The sequence below is a fragment of the Haplochromis burtoni genome, unplaced genomic scaffold, assembly GCF_018398535.1.
Source record: "Haplochromis burtoni strain Fernald_Lab_line unplaced genomic scaffold, NCSU_Asbu1 Contig_53, whole genome shotgun sequence".
Lineage (NCBI taxonomy): Eukaryota > Metazoa > Chordata > Actinopteri > Cichliformes > Cichlidae > Haplochromis > Haplochromis burtoni.
In genome coordinates, this window is record NW_024582414.1 from 1,480,107 (window position 1) to 1,496,963 (window position 16,857).

General features: G+C 40.0%; 1 protein-coding gene across 11 annotated transcripts in view; it reads left to right on the top strand.

The window, feature by feature from the left end:
- Positions 1–16,857, top strand: part of LOC102302230 (discs large homolog 1-like protein) — a 123,585-nt gene that overhangs the window by 83,342 nt on the left and 23,386 nt on the right. For 10 of the 11 annotated variants that reach the window (XM_042220675.1, XM_014334082.2, XM_042220677.1 and 7 more), the window contains 3 exons: positions 636–768; positions 2,541–2,697; positions 3,202–3,304. In XM_042220675.1, the coding sequence (XP_042076609.1) occupies positions 636–768; positions 2,541–2,697; positions 3,202–3,304 (393 nt within the window). Of the gene's footprint in view, positions 1–635; positions 769–2,540; positions 2,698–3,201; positions 3,305–10,716; positions 15,601–16,857 lie in introns of those variants that run through there. The other variant, XM_042220684.1, reaches the window with a different exon arrangement.

A 16,857-nucleotide genomic window follows, 5' to 3' on the forward strand; every position in this document is an offset into this window, starting at 1 on the left:
TTTATAAAAGCAGTTTCTTATGAAAGTAGTTTTAATGATCTTTCACATCTATGTGGTAACATTAAGAATATATTCTATAATGATCACATCTCCCAGACAGTGTTTTTTGTTATATAACAGTCCGATTAACAGACTGGGTAAATTTGGTTCTCTGGATTCCTGCCACTTGTCATTTCTCCAACAGAGCATATTAACAGAGAGCATGTCATTTATCACTGCTGTGAATCTACCATATTAACAGATTCTATATATCACGCTGTCTGTCATTTCTCAGGACGTTTCTTGGCTCTGCAGTACTTTTTTCAAAGTACATCATTTAAAAACTGTGTACATAGAAAAAATGTTTTTAAAAGTACATTTCTAAGTGACCTGTATATACTGTTCTTGTTATCTATCTATCTATCTATCTATCTATCTATCTATCTATCTATCTATCTATCTATCTATCTATCTATCTATCTATCTATCTATCTATCTATCTATCTACTACTCTCTCTCTCTCTCTCTCTATCTATCTATCTATCTATGTTGGTTGTTCGATTACTTAAATGCAGCTTACTGAAATCACATTTGAATTCATGTCTTATGTGTAACACTAAAATAAGACAAAGAAATGTCTGTATTTGTTCCCACAGCATATTCCCCACACCAGGATAACCACATCAGCCCCTACATGAGTGGCAGCCAATCTGTAAGCCCTGCCCCACTGACCACCCCCAGATACTCACCGCTGCCCAGGTCCATTGCAGGAGACGATGATATCACCCGGTGAGATCTCAGTTTATCTTTGTAGCGCACAGAAAGAAATGAAATTTCTGTCAAATGAGATAATAATTCAAGATAAAGTTTCTAAAGTTTTAACTGCCTATTAAAACAGACCTGTTGTGATAATTTGGAGCTCCACTGAAGCAGCTTTGGATGATTGAAAGTTGAAAATAATCTTTGGTTAGCTCAGTTCATGCGCTGTCTGAAAAAAGCTGTTCAGAAGTTAATCACAAATTAATCAACAGTAGATTATCAGTACTGTTAAGCATGGTATGGACATGGCAATATTTGGCTGTCGATTTCTGCTGTTTCACGAAAGAAGTACATGTTGGTTTACTTGAAGTTATGTTAGATTAAACAACTTTCCAACATTTGCATATTAACATCATATGATGGTTATAAACAGTCTTTGTCAGAGTCACATTTATTCACAGATGTCAACCAAGAAAAAAAAAACGAAAATAATTTGACAAAATTTGAAGAAATAGTTTGTTAATGGTTTAGTTTTGCATTTTATAAAATGACAAAATCCACAATCAAAATCTTGTATTTTCAAGCTTCTTTCCTTTGTGCTCTGAGATCTTTAGTGAGAGCAGCGAAGGATGACCTCAGTTCTTCCCTGCTCTGCCTCTGCATCCGTGTTTGCTCTGTGTGTGTGTGTGTGTGTGTGTGTTTGGCAGTGAAAGGCAGATGGCCCTGCAAATTTTGTCTGTCAAGTAAACTCAGGTTACATACGCGTACAGACACACCACACACACAGATACACCCTGAGTGCTGCTCTACTGTCTTAATCCATTTTAATGGAGGGATTACTGCTTATCACAACCCTCGTCACTCGACTGGCATCACCGTGGTTACCAGAATATGACCTATTTCGTCATAGACCTTTTGGGCCAATCAGTGCGCTTTGATTATAATAAATCTGATAAGCCTCAGACAGACTGCAGAATGGTCATTTTGACGTGTGTCCTTCTCTTTTCTCCAGCTATTTTTCCTCTCTCGCTCTCTGATTAGTCACACAAATAGCAGATCATGGGTTTTAAAAAATGTCCACTGAGTGAGCAAAACTTCTGCACAACAGATGAATTCAGGTTAAGGATCAGATGGAGGGACACGCTGGTTCATTTCTATCTCAGCAGTAATTTTCATACATACTTTTTTTCCAAATGTAGTATCTGAAAGGAGGCCAGGATTTGCTGTTGCAATACAAAATTAGTCAACAGCCCACATTTGTGAATGTGTCTGATTCTGAATACACACAAAAGAACTGTTCTGTTTTTAGAAGAGACATGAACCAAGCTGAAGCGCTCTTGTTATCTTGTTTTTACACATGCTGACGGTGTGCGTAAAAACTTTTACCAGTGGTCGACTTTATTTGCTTTTCATCCATTCATCCAGCTGCTTCATCACTCGCTTGTGTTGACTTGGATTCTTTTCTTTCGTCCTTTTTACGAGACGTAGAGGCTAGACCGGCTCTCATTGTTCACGCTGTGCCACAAAGTGCGATGCTGACATCTGCTGGTGAAAACAGAAAGTAATCTTCGGGTTAAGCACTGTTTCCTCCTGCAGAGACTAAGCATTTATCACCACAAATTTTTCCACATTCAGAGAACGTCATATAATGAAGTACAACATTATTTCAAAATGTGTGTAGTCACTGACTCATCAAATGTATTCATACATTACAAAACTGATGAACTGGTGTCCTAAACAAGGAGAATACCAATATAAGTTGCCGTGATGTGATGTCTTTGTTTGATTTGTGTTTCTGTCAGGGAACCCAGACGGGTGGTGCTGCAGAGGGGATCTACAGGTCTCGGATTTAACATTGTTGGAGGGGAAGATGGAGAAGGGATCTTCATTTCCTTCATTCTTGCTGGAGGTCCAGCTGATCTCTGTGGGGAACTTCGAAAGGGAGACCGCATCCTGTCGGTATGAACTAAGACACCACACATACAGATCCCTGAGAAGTACGACACAGCGTTGGTGAATAACTCCTAATTCTGTTTATATTAATGTTTCACAACAGATTTGCTTTGTAAGGATGTTGTACCTTAAAACGTAGAGCCATTGGAATCAGTTCCAGATGCTTATTTGCAGTGATTTGTTAATCTGAAGGTGGAGTTAAGCTTCACATAACTTTTCTTTGTTTTTCGTGCGTTACCAGTCAACCGGCGCCCTCCGATGACTGAGTGCATTCTCGCGATGTGGTGTGTGTCCCGTTAAAATGAAATATAGGTTTAATTTTCTTCACACAACATTCACGCTAGATTTAATCCTCAGACTGTCGGGACACTGACAGTCCCTGCAGAATTACTGTGATTTTGAATTATCGTATGCGAGTTCTATCAAAACAAAACCTGCACTTGTGAGTGTTTTCAATTTGCTCGTGTCAGTGCATATTTAGCTGCTAATTGTGTGTGTCTGTATTCGTAGGTGAACGGAGTGGACCTGTCCAGTGCAACACACGAGCAGGCAGCCGCAGCTCTGAAAAATGCAGGACAGACCGTCACCATAGTAGCCCAGTTCAGACCAGACGGTGAGTGCTGGAGATAGATTCTGCATGTCTATTATTCACATGTTCACTGTAATGTGTGGAATATTTTTCATAAAATATTTGAAAAATACAAATGTTCTGGCTTGAAGCAGAAGGTGGTACGTCATTTTTTCCAATCTTGATTGTGTGAGACGAGGTAGTTCTTCATCTTGGTTTTGGTAAAGGCTGAATGTTTGCGGTGATCACAGAATCAGCATGTTGCTGCCCTCTATAGCTACAATTCTACCACTCTGTGGGAAAACCCAAAAATCTGAATTCAGTATGTGTGGGCAGAATGTATAAAGAAGACAGAGAAACCAACCTTCACTGCCTTTGTAGATGGAAAGTGACGTCTTCTCAGCATGTAACAGCGTGCTTTGTATTCTTCCTAATAAACAATAAAAAAAGTAGTACAGTCTTTTGAATATTTGCATAATATCAATAAGCAATTTCCATATTATGCAAATATTCAAAAGACTGTACTGGAAATTCACTAACTGTGGAACATCTACACTTGTGAAGGCCCTTGCTGATATATTCCCTTCTTTATCCTTTAATCCTAATAGCACATGTATCATTTAATGTCTGTGTAAGTAGCTGTGCTGTGAGTTCTCATAGAGTCGGTTCTGGTTAGGCATCAAAATGATTTCTCCTCTTTATATTAGTTTGAGATATTGGGCATTTCACATAAGTCAGTAATAATGACCACAATTTTGAAATTAGGGACTGAGCCCGTACACTCATCAGGAAAGTCACAGAGCAGAGGTGCCGAAAATCATTTTCCCATAGACTTCTATGAAATTATTTTTTACCTTCGAAATCTACAGCCATTCTTTATATTTTATAATGCTTTGATCAGGACACTACATTGTGGCACCTTCATCAAGAATCTGCAATCTGAAGAAAAATAATTGGTGGATATATATTATAACACTAAAACATATAATAAGATGCCCAACCCTGCCCTTTACTCTAAACAAATCCTACATTTAAATCTAACCTTACTTCTTATTCAAATCTGAACGCTTACGACAGTTTTAATGGTTCATCCTAAAAGGAGAAGCACTCAGAATATCCATTATGCCTGTGTCTAACACACATTTGTCCTCATAAAGTTACAATTAATACAGACTCTGGCTGAGTTTCCCAACAAGCATCATCCTGAATATTTTTTTACTGGAAGTGACTTAGAGGGCCGTAACCTTGGAAACCAGGTTATAAATGCTGATAGGCTAATGGGATGCTGCCGTACCGGGAGACCTGAGGATAGCAGACACTATTTCACAGAGCCGAAACAATATCAGGAGAATCAGTAATCTGTCTGCTGGGAGAGAGTGTGCACGTTTGATTTTGGCATCAGTCAGAGAGCTTGTTCATAAATGTGTTATTAAGGGCATGAGCAGTGTATTACACACCGGATTAGAAGACCTTTACAGAGTCTGCTGTGAGGATGTATGTTTTCCACATGAACAAGTTGTAGCCTATTGATAAATGATTTAATATATTTGATAGAGTCAAACAGAAATCCTTCCTACCTGGCCCTGTGTGAAAAGATAATTCTCCCCTAAACCTGTGTTTGTGCCACCCTTGGTAGAAAGTACTGCAATCAAGCATTTGTGATCACTGGCAGCGAGTCTTTCGTATCAATGTGCACTTGTGAGGAATTTTGCCTCACACTCATACTTTTTTTGATGATGATTAAGCCTTTATATGTCGCTGCAATGATACACGTACATGTTACCTGCAGTGAAATTGGCCCCCTTCCAACCATACATACATTGCACAAACATCACATTGGGAAGACAGGTTAGAAGAGGTAGCATGGTAAGAAAAACAATGAGGGGGGGAACTCCACCCAGAGCTTCTAAGAGAAGAGCGGTTTGAGAACAGACGAAAATCATCAACATGTTTTTCAGCTTTCCAAAAAAAAAGTGGTTAATCACAATTAATTCATGATTTAACAAGAAGGGCCAATTACTTTTTCTCAGAGGAGCAGGCAGGTTTTGATAGCATTTTCCCCCTTAATAAAATTTTTTTTTTAATTACGTTGGTTATCTTTGTATAGTATTAAGTTAGCATTATGTTTGATGATCTAAAACATGTAAGTGTGACAAATTTGCAAAAAACTAAAAAATAGGGAAGAGGGCAAATATCTATTCACAACACTGTATATGCAACAACTCTATAGAAGCCTGCAAAGGAAAAAGTGATTGCAAAATATATAAGTTGATTCAGTAGTATTAAGATTTGATATCGTCAGGTCAGTACCAGGCATTGTGCTAGAGTTCAGGGAGCACATGAGAGGGAGGTCACACTTCTGAGTGGGCAAATGTAGTCATTAGTCAACATATAAACTGTTGGGAGTACAGTGTATGTCTTTTTTTTATGTGATATGAAAAGGGACTGAATCCATTAACAAGACAACAGACAAATGTCAGCAAGCACAATAGAGATTTGGGCAAAATTTGAAAATATGAGTTAGAGCCAGAATATCACCTTGAAATGTTGCATAATAATTAGGATTTAAATGACTTTATAGCCCAGATATTCCATCAAACAGTTTGCTGGCCAAGCTGATATTAGTCTAAACATAGTCTAACAGGGCAACCACACATTAAGACTGGGAAGGCACTGTCGGAAGGTAATGTAGTTCTGCAGCAGCTGCAGTATGCAAATATCTTGGAAGCTTATGAAGGCCGTGCAAGGATATAATCCATACATCATTCTGAAAACTGTGATGTATGGATTATGAATTCTCAAAGGTCGTACAAGCATGATAAATGGATTATGAATTCTAATTTCAAGAGGTTAATTGAAGGTCCTAAATGAAGTTTCGTTTAAGGTGCACAGACTTGTTACCGGACAAAGAAAGGCTCAGACGGCACAAGCTTGTTTGTAACCAAAGTTGAAAAATGCAGATCCGTCTCATAGCTCACACACTGTAGATTAGTTAAAGCTGTGGCATGGCGGGCGAAAAAGAAGAAGATTGCTTTGTTGATTCCTTAACAAGCAAATATGTACAACCTGTTCTTGGAGGTAGTCTTATTAGTCAGTGACAGATTTTCCTGTCAAATCAAAATGCCTCTTAGATTTTCAATATAAGCTCTTTGCAGTAACTCATATAAATCACATAATCTGATCAGATAACCATGCTGTTTGCCACTGATGACTGGGAAGATGGCCAGCTGTTGTAAAATCCAAATCAGGTCCTACAAACTTTAGTTCTGGTTTGAAGTTTAACCACTTTATTAACACAACTTCTAGCAAGCAGTCAATCTGTGAAGTTATTATGTGGATATCACATAGTATTTATTGAAGATATCGAAAAAAATAAACTCAAAGGTAGTATGTTTTCAATACTCTGGCATTAATATACTAGTGGAAGTGAATGTGTAGTGGTGCTGATAATGCTGTGTTTGTTTCTGACACTTCGTTTATTTCTCACTGGAACTAACTAGTGGGAACATCGGAGCATATCCTCTTGGTTGTTCACGTCTTGTATGGGGTATTAAGTAGGATCAGCACCATGGATAGTGCCCAAAGAGCTCATAAGGTTTTAAAGGAGTAGTCTGCCTGCTTCCATTTACCTCCTATTGATCTGTAGTATATGATTAGTGTGTTCCCACTACTTCTACAACAACTAACTTTACCCAAGTGTTAGCTTTCAAACATTCAACATTTGGTTTTGTGGTTTAAAAATCTACAAACATTGCAGTGAGTCTTTCTTTGATTTCCTAGAAGGACATTTCATTTTACTTTAACTAACTGTAAATTGTGATTAAAAGAGTAACTAAGATCCATAAAAAGGAGGTAGCCAGAACACGAAGGTACTGAAGGTACTGAGGGATCTAAATCTAAGAGAGGAAGAGGCTAAAATAGCGGTGAGAAAACTGGAGCAACTGTAACTATAAACCGATCAGGCTAATTTCCAGTCATCTTTGACATGTTTGCTAATATCCTGCTGATACACAACTAACCAGTGATCAGTATGGTTCAAAAGTATGTTGGCTTATATTCGACCAGCTCTGCCTTGGCATTTGGTCTCTCATTAGTAGGGGTGCAACGATATTCGTATCGATATTGAACCGTTCGATACAGTGCTTTCGGTTCGGTACGCATATGTATCGAACAATACAAAATTTGTAATTTATTTTATCAACTTTCCTTCTGACGATGCTGTCTGTGTTGAGCGCTCAGTGAATCTGCGTTTGACTACTCCGCCTAGGCTGCACTGTCGAGCGCAGATCCACTGAGCGCTCAACACAGACAGCATCGTCAGAAGGAAGAGCGCAGGGCAAGCTAGCGAGACAGAAGTTAAGCTCTCCTTGCAACATGGCAAATTGAACCTCCCCCACCCTCATTCAGATCTGGCGTTTGGAATTATTTTGGTTTTCATGTGACGTATGACCCTGAAGGTAAGCGAGTCATGGACTAAAGTAAAACAGTATGTTGGATGTGCCATGCAATGCTCAATTACATGGGTGGGAACTAGTGTGTTAGCGCAGTTAGCTCGTTAACGTGTTGGCCGTCTAGCCCCATGCACGGGGCGATCGGCGGTAGCTCGTTAACGGAGATTTGCCGTGTTGTGGCGTTAAGGTCATTTCAACGAGATTAACCTGAAAGCACTAGTGGGAACACAACGAATATGACTGCACATTTACGCCGACATCATCCTAGTGCAAAGACAAAAACAACAAGCATGCTACTAACTTTAGCCGAGTCATTTAGACAGCTGTTTAATATGCTGCTGAGAATATAGCCCAGAAGAAGCGGATAGTATAGCTTTTATTTTGGAAAGAGCCATTTCTCTGTAATAAACTCTCTTTTCCAAAGATGAGTGATTCCTCAATCAGATACAGGGCTTGCAATATCGCTAGCCCGACGTCCCGGAGCTAGCGATTTTTTCAGTCGGGCTACCAAAATCTATCTCTGCCCTGCCCGTCGGGCTATTGTAGGAAAAATATATGTCAATGCTTTTGCATTCTTTCAGAAATGTAGCTGGGTAATTATGTCATTGGCATCGGTGAGCCACTGTCAATATGTGACATATTGAAATCGCGTTTGAATTTGCGCTTGTTTTTTTGCTTTCACTTTGCAATCGCGCGAACTGTGTATAGAGAGCGACAGCACTGATCTGTGAGTGATGATAATTTGTGCACCAATTCCTCTGACATCGTCTTATTAATTGTTAGCTTACTATGCAAACATGACAAGTGAAATCTCCCGCAGCTTAAACATGTGAGAGGTTGATCGCGCAGAGAATCGCTGAGCTTATGTGAGTGCGTGTGTAAAAGCAGCAGGATTTATATTTGACTACGATGACCTGGATGACTGAGAACCTTCACAGACAGATATATATTTTAGTTCTGCTGAGCCAAATAAGACAGGTCAGGGTGAAGAAGTGACAGCCAAAGAAAAGCTTACCACAAAACGGAGAAGTTATGACAAATCAGACTATAAGGCAAAAAGAAAGTGCAGCTTTATGGTTTCATGGACAAAAGAATTTCTGTGGCTGCAATATGATGAGCTAAATAACCAGGGCTGCACATAAGTGGTCCGCAGGTGCGCATTCGCTGTCAAAATAAAAAACACGCACAAGGGTTAGGGTTAAATTTAAAAACTGTACTTTTGAGTTAAAATATATATTTATAATTTTAATAAATGACAAATTAAAAAGGCATGAACATTTTTTTGTATCGAAAAAATATCGAACCGTGACACCAAAGTGACACCAAAGTATCGAACCGAACCGAACCGTGAATTTTGTGTATCGTTGCACCCCTACTCATTAGATAACATTATCATCGGTTAACCAGGCTTACATGCTGCTCTGTATCTTAATCTAAAACAATCAGTAGAAGAACACCATTGTGTCTCTGTGTCGTGACTCCCCTATACACCTCATTAGTGACTCTCGACTGAAATTTTATATCAAACCTTCTGTCCATGCTGGGCTTTGGTCAGCAGTGTGTGTGTGTGTCCATCTGAGGTCCGTGTTAGTCCCATTCCTGTGGTGATGGCCAGCAGTGCTTCGTCTGTTTCACAAACACTCTTCCTGCCAATGGGAGAAGAACTCATAACGACCTCCACCAGGAGAGGAAGAGAGTGTCTGTGTGCAGGTCTCCTTCTGTTATTTATATTAAATATGTTGGGCACTGTAGCCAAACGCAGCACAGCGATACCCCAAACTGAACTGTTCTGTGTGTGTGTGTGTGTGTGTGTGTGTGTGTGTGTGTGTGTGTGTGTGTGTGTGAGAGAGAGAGAGAGAGAGAGAGAGAGAGATTTGGTTCAAGCTGATGCACCAGATATGGATCTGTGTTTATTTGAAGTACAGCAGATGGAGCGTGTTTGTCTGAAGTCTTCCTGCTGCATTAATATTGTTGGCATCTGTCATGTTGTTTTAGGGTGTTTGAAGTCATTTCATATGTACACTCACTGCCAGGTGAGACTGTAGAACCAGCCGATGTCTGCAGTAACTTCATAACGATGATGACTGCAATAATGATTTTGTAAGATCTCATTTCAGAGTAAACTTGACGTGCTTTGTGTGGCATTTGCAGGAGATAATAGGAGCATAAGATTTACAGTTGTGTGTGTTATTATGCACTCAGTGTTTGTAATTAATGGCACCGGTAACAAGGTATGAGTGGAGAAAATTGATTCTGTTCTCAAAATGTTGTAAGTCATTGTAAAAATCTTCTATCATCTTTTGAGAAAAAGAGAAACAAGATTATATTGCACACACTCACTGCGTACCCACAGTTACACAGTGGGATGAATTGTACACTCTCCTATCTATGAGATTGTTTGTTCCTATTATTTTTAATTTAAATATAAGATCACTTTGTAATGATCTGAAAGCCTACATTACCCATATGGCAACTTGACTGTGGACAGGTGATATAAGTAGCAGCTATCAGGCTACAGAGGAATTATTTTCACTTCTGCAATCTCCATGCAACCATTTATCACCCCTTTACTAAAGTGAAGTCATCCTAATGACTTTGTATCCAATGTTCTTGTCGATGAGTACACAAAGCCTATAATTTATCAGTTGTAAACATTTTTACATTTGTTTTATATTTTTGAATATAGAAATTTCATCAAACTTAACAATGTTTTACAACAAAGTTTAACAACAATGTTTAACAACTATGTATAAATCTATTATTTCCTTTACAATTTTGCATTTGTAGGACAGTCCCAATCAAAAATGGCAAAAAATCGTATTTTGAATGATTGGATCTTAACAAGGTTCCAAGTAGAGCTTCAACATGCAACAAGAATAAATGGGAGTAGGACAAAACATTTTTTGAGCATGTAATTTATTTAAAACAATACTTAAACTGAAACAGGCTGTTTTACAGCTGATCGGAATTTAAGACCACGTGCCTTTAAAAGGCCAAATGTGTGCAAAAATGTAGATTCATTGTCATTTTCTGTCAGGTAGTCACACTGTTATGATGTTCTCGCCATCGCTGCTGAGGTGGGACGCAGTAAGACAGTCATTTGGAATTTCTTAAGTGATCCTGAGGGTTATGGAAGAAAAACGTCAAGTGTAAGAGACAAAAAACGTCACCAGCACTGAGCCAATTGGGTGTCTGTTAAGACACTGGACGATCCTCGACCCAAATTAAGGCCATTACTGGTCCTGACTGCAGCCCCATAACCATCAGACGGCATCTGAGACTGAAGGGCTTCAAAAACTAAAAATGTCTTCAAAGGCCTCGTCTACTTGAACGCCACAGAACCGACCGTTTGGACTTTGCAAGAGAGCACCAAACATGGGGCATTAAATGGTGGAAGAAAGTTCTCTGATGAGAGAAAATGTAGCCTTGATGGTCCTGATGTTTACTGGCATGACAATCAGATCCCGCCGGAGATGTTTTCTACATGCCACAGTGGAGGGGGCGCCATAATGGTCAGGGGTGCTTTTTCCTTCAGTGGAACAATGGAGCTTCAGGATGTGCAGGGGCATCAAACGGCCATTGGCTATGTCCAGATGTTGCGGAGAGCGTCCCTCTTGACTGAGGGCCCTGGTCTGTGTGGTAACAGCTGGGTTTTTCAACAGGACAATGCTAATGTACGCAATGCCTGCAGGACAGGGGACTTCTTCCAGGAAAATAACATCACTCTTTTGGACCATTGTGCGTGTTCCCTGGATCTAAATCCAACTGAGAACCTTTGGGGATGGATGGCAAGGGAAGTTTACAAAAATGGACAACAGTTCCAGGCAGTAGATGTCCTTCATGTGGCCGTCTTAAGCTTTTAGAGAGATGTTCCCACTCACCTCATGGAAACACTTGCATCAAGCATGCTGCAACAAGTTTTTGAAGCGATGAACAGTAACGGTGGAGCTAATCATTACTGAGTTCCTGTTTGGAACTTTAATTTCCGTTTTTTAGGGGTTAACTGTTTTTTTGGAGGTGTGGTCTTAAACTTTCGATCAGCTGTAAAAGAGCCTATTTCAGTTCAAGCGTTGTTTTCAATAAATTGCATGCTCAAAATAAGGTTTTTTTCTCACTCCCGTTTCTTCTTGCTGCATGTTGAAGCTTGACATGGAACCTTATTAAGATCCAACCGTGCAAAATATAACTTTTTGCCATTTTCAAGTGGTCTTAAACTTTTGATCGGGACTGCATTCACATAATGGTCATTTGTAGTTGTCCTGAAGTTCAGTATTGTTTTTTCATGTTCCTCTCCAGCCACAAAAGGCTTTCTGTTACCTATATTCAGCTCTCGGTGTATAGAAAACACAGTGTAACCACTGTTAGACATTTTCCTTTGTATTTTCAAGACCTAATTCCACTGTGACTCCTTGAATGTAATCTTTAAACTCAACAACATTTTTGAGTCAGTTGCTTAGTGCTAAAAGATTCAAACCATGATTGTTTGGAGTCAGATTGCCTGTCACCAAGCACCTTGTGCAGCCACTTTGAGATCCAAACTTGTGGCACATTCAACTTCTGAGCAACAACTAGTTGCAATCAGTCGCCAAATGTGAAAAGATGAGGTGTAATCACTTGGAAACAACTGATCATTAACCATTACCGAGGCATTAAAATGTGCAAAGGTTTCACAATGAATTTTCAGTTACATACCATTTCTTTTCCAAAGTTGGCTGTTATTAGCGAACAGTAATATGTGATAAGCTGAAAAGACCATTGGCTCATGCTCAAAACAACAAAGCTTTAATACATAGCGAAAAAATAAACTGGGAATTTGAGCTGAAGTTTCACGGCTTCATTTCTGTTTTTAAGTATCCAGTACAACTGTTGATTGGAAAAAACCACGATGTTTGGTTAAAACAATGTTGAGTCGCTGTGCTGACCTTCAAGCTCGGTCTTCTCTGTGCCATTAAGTTTCCTGATGTGGGAATACAAATGCCTGCAGGTTGACAGCAGCGTTAGTCACTGGGATTACACACGACTGTCAGAGACACACAGTCACACACATAAACACTCACACGTGACCCACACAGCTAGTGTCTGTCAGCAGTAATACTGAGGTGATGTACAGAGGATTATCCTCACTTCTGTTAGTGTGCTTATTGCACTTTGCGTGCGTTTGTGTGTGTCGTGCACAACTTGTTACATAGAAGATTAACAGTAGCTCCATCACGGGGGCTTTCAAATACAGTGCTGCTGGATTTTCTTCTGCTGAACACCCAAAGTGAAGGACGTTACTTTTTTTTTCTAACTCTGTATATTAGCCCCCTCTTTCCTCTTTTGCTTCCTTTCTTTCCTCTTCCTTTTTTCGCTTTCCTTCCTCTCCACCTGTCACCTCCTCCTGTCTTCCCCAGTGTTACTGATGTCTGTGGTAATGGTCTGACTCTCAACCCACGATGTGTGATTTGGGGGATTTGAGGTGTCACTTGTAACAGGAAGGCGACTGATTTAGGATTTGGAGTGTGTCTCTTCGTCACTTTGAGACACATTTTTTCACTTCCAGCTTTTGACATTTAAACTTAAATCAGTACATCAAGACATTTTTGTCTTAAATTGCTTTAGTTACGTTATTCTTCTATGCCTCTCCTGCAATCTGATCACTTAATCAATACCAATGTAGATTGCTGAGCTATTGTTTTAATTATAGATGAGCCTCTTGCAGCACTGCTATTTTTGGAGCCAGGGCTTATTGTAGATGTATAAAGCAGGCTTATAACGTGAAGAATTTGGATTGGGGTTTTATTTTGTGTGTGTTTTTTGGAAATTCAGCTAATGAACCAAGAAGAGGTCTGTGTCCACTACTGGAGTTGTGGGAGGTTGCAGCCTTTCCCAGCTGACACTGGGGTTATCGGAGGAGTAGATCCTGGACAGGTTGTTGGTGCATAACAGGGTAACGAAGAGAGACAGACAACTACTAACATTCACGTCCAAACCCACAGCCAATTTAGACTCACCAAGTTACTGTGGGCACCCGAAGAAACCCATGCAAGCACAGCAAGAACCTGCAAATTATTTACATCCTTGGACAAATTCAGTTTCTGAAGAATTTTAAAAATGAGTGAAAAAGAGTCAAATTGAAGCAGTTCAGTGCAGTTTTCTCGTTATGTGTTTAGTATGTGTTTCCTTCTTTTTGGGGGCATAATTTAATGGTACATTATTTAAATCAATGTTTGCGAGCTAGCAGTCCTCTTCATTGTTTTTGTTGCTATAAGCTTCTCTTCTTTCAGTATGTGGAGCAGTGCCGAACTGGCAACAAGGAGGTGTATTGTCTGCATGATGCAAGTATGCAATGGTCTGCTGATTAAATTATTTCTCCATAGTGCTGCAAGTGGAAACAAGAAACCCTCGGGAAACATTTAAATGTACAAGAAAAATCCAAACGCTACAGCAATGATGACATAAACAGTGGAAAAAAACAGCATATATGATCCATGCTTCTTCCCGTGGGACATAAAAACTGAAGGGAAAAGTATGTATATTCATTTAATGAATGAGGATCAACGCTTTGAGAGATATTGTCCTTTTTCTTAGGGGTTCACTCGTGGCAGTTATTCACAATTAGGGCGGTCTCTTTTCTCTGTTAAAGGAAAGGGTGATCTGAAAGGAGAATGTATTGGTGCAATGCACACAATCCTAATGATGTGAAATGCCTATCTCTAGCGGTTTTGTGTTGGATAGCACTGAAGCTGCACAATGCAGGGAAAGGCCTCTGCCAGCTGCTCAATGGTGTAACAATGCTCCTCTAGAGAGAGCAGAGGAGAGGAGAGGAGAGGAGAGGAGGGAACACAAGCCATTAGTCTCTGCCATCATCATCTTTCCCCCTATTGCCTCTGCCTCCTAGTTTCCTCACCTTCTCCTTACCTTTTATCCAGCTCCACATTATCCCTGTATATTATATACCTGTGTCTGTCTTGTTCTTAATCTGTTAATGCTACACTGCGGTGATCTGTGTTGGCAGTTAAATGCCGATGATATGAAACCCACATGATTTCCGTTTGTCTACAGAAAATTGTAGCACAACCTGTTCACTTTTACATGGGAATATTGTTATAATCTTTAACATTTCTTAGAAGCCAAACACATGCAAGAAAGAACCGTCCCAACTCTGGAAGTGGGGAAAGTGAGACAGATGGAGGCGCAGACAAATCATGCAGCGCAGAAAGAGTTTAATTGCGTATACTTATTAAGACAAATGCTAGTGTCTCATTTTTTATGTGACTGCTATACAAAATGAAAAGAAAATCCATTTAAGAGCTATGAATTGACCTCTTAGTTAAGCTTCCCAAAAATCAATATTCAGAATGCTTGGTCAAGCTTTACCATGTGTGTGTGTGTGGCTTGTAGACTGATTCCCTGGGCCAAAGTAGGGCAGGAGAGCCTGGCATTGACTCAGCTTCCTGCATGAGTGACCTGAGGAAACAGTGTGTGTGTGTGTGTGGGTGGGTGTGCTAGCTGCTGTCAAAGAGGGGGAGGAGCAAAATGAACGCACCAGCGAACGGGAGATGGAGCAAGAGTGGAGTGTAGTAGAGACAGAGAGAGAGAGAAAGAGTTAGCATCTGTTGTTTCTCTGGCAGCTGAGCAGCACTGGACCGATTTTACGCACACATATTTTTTCCCCACTCCACCACACGTTGCTACATACCTACGTAGACACACATTCGCATCTTTCCTCTCCTGCTCTCTCCTGTGCTGCATCCAACGTGGAACGGGCTCCCTCTCTTTCTCTCTATCCTTTTCCTCTCATTCACGTCTCAGGACTCTAAGCTTCAAACCTCGCTCTCCCTGGCTTAGACACTGATCTGAGAGCCCCTGTGACGGTATCACATCGCGGACGGTGTCTGCCAGCAGCCTGTGAGTACAGCAAGAGTGGGAGAAGCGATTTACTTCTTTACATCTCGCCTCTGGTAACAACCTAACAGCTGTTTTTGGATAACATTGTTGGGAGGCGTTAATGGATAAATGTCTGAGACTCTAACACTGTGTTATCCATCTTGTGGCCACTGATACAGCAGTGACATGTTAGCTTCTGTGTAGATGGCTAGCAAGTTTTGATGCCGATAACTTCTCCCACTTTCAACACTTCTGTTTTTTTCTGTGCTGTGCTGCTTTTGCTCTTTCACTAAACTGGACTTTAAAGAATGATCAGGATTTCAGCTCCCACTTTAACTGCATCAGCATTAGCTTGGGTCTGAAAACAAAAGAAGATCAGAGCTGCATCCTTGGCAGCACAGGCTTTGTCTTTGCATTCAAGATCAGGAGTTAATAGAACCGATATCTTAGCTGCAGCACAGTCTTTGTTGCATAGATCAGAAAGAAGAGGAAAAGCGTATCTCTGTAGCTTTACAGTAGCTCTGTCTTTGTTTATATTGATTCATAAACTGCTTTCATTCTTTGTTTTACGAACAGATTTTTATTTTGCTGCATTACATCTTTTCTGCTTCTTCTCCCCCTTTGCCTTTTCTCTCCTTTCTGTTCTTCTTTTCCTGCCTCCTTCCCTGACTTTTCTCTCTCTCTTGCTCTTGATCCTGTGTTGTATAGATTCACTTTGTGTTTACAGTCAGTTGCCGAGGATGTGAAAGTTTTTCGTCTGGTCTGTCAAGCTGAAACTGAGAAAAATACATATGTTAATCCACCAATTCGTGAGGGATTACTGCTGATTTCGGTCTAAATCTGAAAAAGCCAGACTGGGGTTGCCAATGAAAAATATGTAAGATTAAAGGAATAAATTAACACATGTATTTCAGCAAAAGGCTCTTGAGTTTCATCTTTTTATGGAAAGATGGAGGCAGATTGCTATTTTCTTTTTTAGATTATTCAAACCTGTCATTTAATGGAGACATCAAATGCAGCAATTCAGTCATCCTCGGAAGGAAATATCCTAATCAGAAACAATATATTACGGCTCTATTTTCTTTTTTCTTGCTTTTTTATCTGTGGAAAAATCAAAAGCTAATTGCAGATCATGTTGCTCGTTTCACGTGGCTTCCAGCTCTTTCAGTGCTGTTTAGTTGTTCGTGTCAGTGTGTCAGTCTAATGAGAGCTTTGTGGGGATATCAGCTCATATCTGGGAAAGAAGAAGCAGGAGACACTGCAGGTTTCGGATCAGCG